Here is a 3,552-nt window from a genome sequence, read left to right as displayed (position 1 = left end):
TAGGCCACTGTTGGAATATTGCTTGCAATTCTGGTCTCCTTCCTATCGGAAAGATGTTGTGAAACTCGAAAGGGTTCAGAAAAGATTTACAAGGATGTTGTCAGGGTTGGAGGATTTGAGCTATAGAGAGAGGCTGAAAAGGCTGGGGCTGTTTTTCCTGGAGCGTCGGAGGCTGAGGGGTGACCTTATAGAGGTTTACAAATTTATGGGGGGCATAGATAGGGCACATAAGCAGTCTTTTCCCTGGGGTTGGGGAGTCCAGAACTAGAGGGCATAGGTTTAGGGTGAGAGGGGAAAGATATTAAAAAGACCTAAGGGGCAACATTTTCACACAGAGGGTGGTACGTGTATGGAATGAGCAGCCAGAGGAAGTGGTGGAGGCTGGTACAATTGCAACATTTAAGAGGCATTTGGATGGGTATATGAATAGGAAGGGTTTGGAGGGATATGGGCCAGGTGCTGGCAGATGGGACTAGATTGGGTTGGGATATCTGGTCGCATGGACGGGTTGGACCGAAGGGTCTGTTTCCATGCTGCACATCTCTATGACTCTATGAAGTCATAGAATCATAGAGATGTACAGCATGGAAACAGACCCTTCGGTCCAACTTGTCCACACCAACCAGATATCCTAAATTAATCTAATCCCATTTGCCAACACTTGGCCTATATTCCTCTAAACCCTTCCTATTCACATACCCATCTAGATGGCTTTTAAATGTTGTAATTGTAGCAGCTCATTCCATACATGCACCACCCTTTGTGTCAAAAAGTGCCCCTTAGGTCCCTCTTTAATCTTTCACCTCTCACCTTAAACCCTCTAGTTCTGGATTCCCCCACCCCGGGGAAAAGACCATGTCTATTTACCCAAACTGTGCCCTTCATGATTTTATAAACTTATACAAGATCACCTTTCAGCCTCCAACACTCCAGGGTAAATTGCCTCTCCAAAATGCAGTACCTCATATTTCTCTAAACTCCTCTATTGGCCCATCTGATCAAGATCCCATACTCTGAGCTCACCTTCTTCGTTATGCACTATATCTCCAATTTTGGTTTAAAAAAATCACAAAACACTAGGTTATAGTCCAACAGATTTAATTAGAAGCACCAGCTTTCAGCATCGCTCCTTCATCAGGTGGTTGATGAAGGAGCAGCGCTCCTAAAGCTAGTGCTTCCAATTAAACCTGCTGGACTATAACTTAGTGTGTGATTTTTAACTTTGTACACCCCAGTTCAACACTGGCATCTCCAAATCATGTCCAATTTTGGTGTCAGCTGCAAACTTCATAACCATACCTGCTATGTTCACATCAGAATCGTTTATATAAATGACGAAAAGCAATGGACTCAGCAGTCTTTACTGATTTATCCCACCAGGTAGCTTGTCCAGTCACTTAGCTCAAGCTGCATAGGTTCTTGGCAACGCTGTTCTGATCCAATGTTTAAAAATAAGCATTTTCTAACCTTAAAAATAATTCACTTCAAAGAACTGAAAACAAAAAAAATCACTATTTCACTTCTACTTTGGAATCCAAGTCCCAAATAGCAATATATTAAACACCGTCATAACACCTATATTGTTAAAAACCGAGACTTGTACAACTAACCCATTTGGCAATCCGTGTGAAAAAAATCCTAACCCATCCCTTTAAGATAAAGGCGCGCGCCTCGCGCAGTACTTGCCTTTAAATCAGCACGAGCCCCACCCCCCTTTCAACCCCCACCTCTCGCGGGGGGGTGGGGTCCAACCGAACTTGCTCCGTGTAACGGAATGTCTGATTGGTCTGTTCCCAGGATTGGACGCTCCAACCGTCAATCGTAACCATAGTAATCAGGCTAGGTTGGCCGATTGACGGAAGCGCGAGCGGAACCTTCATGAAGTTTCGCTGCGGTGGCGGCGACGCCGATGATATTGAAAATGTGAAACCATCGGAAGCGGCGGCCGAGTCTATCCCACCGCAGCCTGGATTGAGCAGAGCGGCCGCTTGCCGGAGGTCGTGCAGCTCCGCTCGAGATACAAGACTGTTAGCCGTCTGTGGCCGGGGAAAACGCGAGCCCTCAGGGAGAAAGAAACCACCACGGTCAGGGAGGAGGAGGAGAGACACAAAAAACATATATATTTAGGAGCAGGGAAACACACCAGGAGGAGGGAGAGAGACACCGATAGATATAACTAAGTGAAAGGCAGTCTCCCTTCTCTCTTCATATACACTTACACAAAAACACACCAGAAGGACGCATTCTGGTGTAATTTTTCCAGGGGCAGAGAGGGAGAAACCGACTGTCACCTTGGTTAGCCACATACATCCGCATTCCGGAGGATCAAAGAGTAACCCGAAGAGAGCGCGGTACTAACTCCTCCGACGGAAAAGACACGACTTTGGGAAGGAGAGTCAGAGAAAAGGGTTAAACAGTGTTACTGAACCTCCGCGTCCAGGAACAGAGCGAGAATGTGGGTTCAGGGATAGACGCAGTGGCAGAGAGCTCAGTGAGATATAACTTAATCGATTTGTTACAGTCGAAAACCCGTGCAGCAATAGCTTTCGGAGGATTGGGGGAGCATTTTGCTTTGGATCCTGGTACCTTTCCTCTGCTGCTTTTTTTTAGTCCTTATTGTTAACCATGGGCCTACCGGCACTTGAGTTCAGTGATTGCTACCTAGACAGCCCACAATTCCGGGACAGAATCAAATCTCATGAAGCAGAGCTGGAAAAAACAAATAAGTTCATTAAAGATCTGATTAAAGATGGAAAAGCATTGATTCAGGCAATGAAAAGTAAGTTTTTTTAAAATTTAAGTTATTAAGTTAACCATTGCCATAAATTGTAGTTCTGAAGATTACATTTGCTGAAATGTTTACAATGTTGTGAAATATTGATTGCCCTGTTTCCAACAGCTAGTTCCAATGACATTTATTGATTGGAGATTGAGGGAGCATATTCTTCATTTGAATGAAGAACTGTAAGGTTACATTTCACTTATTTAACTATTTCAGAACTTTCCAGTTGATATAATCCACTGAATAGTTAAAATAAACAAGGAGGTTATTCTGTTATTCATTTGATGCATTGTTTCCTGCTGGCTTGCTGTGAGTAATACAACTCATTCCACTCACCTGCGTTTTTTCTCTTAGCTCTGCAAATGTTTTTTCTCAAATATTCAGTTCCCTTTTGAAAGCTGCAGGCAGTGCGTTCTGATCCTAACCACTTAATGCATATGACAGTTTCCTCATGTTGCCACCAGTTCTGTTGTCAGTCACACTAAATTGGATTCCTGTGCTTGTCACCCTTTCTACAAACACTGAACAGTTTATGCTGACCCCTTGTGATTTTGAAATTTTCTCTCCACCTTTTGTTTTCTTCATTTGAACAATCACAAGTTTGCCAATCTATCCACGTAATTTAAATCTCTTACCCCGTCACCATTCTGATAAACCTTTTCTGCATCTTCTGCAATGCTTGCTAGTTTGGTGCTCAACATTGAATTCAGTCTTCCAACCGAAGCTAATCCAGTGTTTTCTAAAGATATATTATAAATTCCTTGCTTTTG

At 43.5% G+C, this 3,552-nt stretch overlaps 1 protein-coding gene across 5 annotated transcripts in view; it reads left to right on the top strand.

The window, feature by feature from the left end:
* The first annotated feature begins 1,775 nt into the window (after positions 1–1,775).
* The window catches only part of LOC140492052 (rho GTPase-activating protein 26-like), a 284,972-nt gene continuing 283,195 nt past the window's right edge, over positions 1,776–3,552 (top strand). For 2 of the 5 annotated variants that reach the window (XM_072590714.1, XM_072590712.1), the window contains exon 1: positions 1,777–2,779. In XM_072590714.1, the coding sequence (XP_072446815.1) occupies positions 2,626–2,779 (154 nt within the window). In that variant the 5' untranslated portion in view covers positions 1,777–2,625. Of the gene's footprint in view, positions 2,780–3,552 lie in introns of all 5 variants that reach the window. The other 3 variants (XM_072590715.1, XM_072590713.1, XM_072590711.1) reach the window with 2 other exon arrangements.

This window comes from Chiloscyllium punctatum, chromosome 20, assembly GCF_047496795.1.
Source record: "Chiloscyllium punctatum isolate Juve2018m chromosome 20, sChiPun1.3, whole genome shotgun sequence".
NCBI classification, from domain to species: domain Eukaryota; kingdom Metazoa; phylum Chordata; class Chondrichthyes; order Orectolobiformes; family Hemiscylliidae; genus Chiloscyllium; species Chiloscyllium punctatum.
This window is presented reverse-complemented; position numbering and strand designations above follow the sequence as displayed.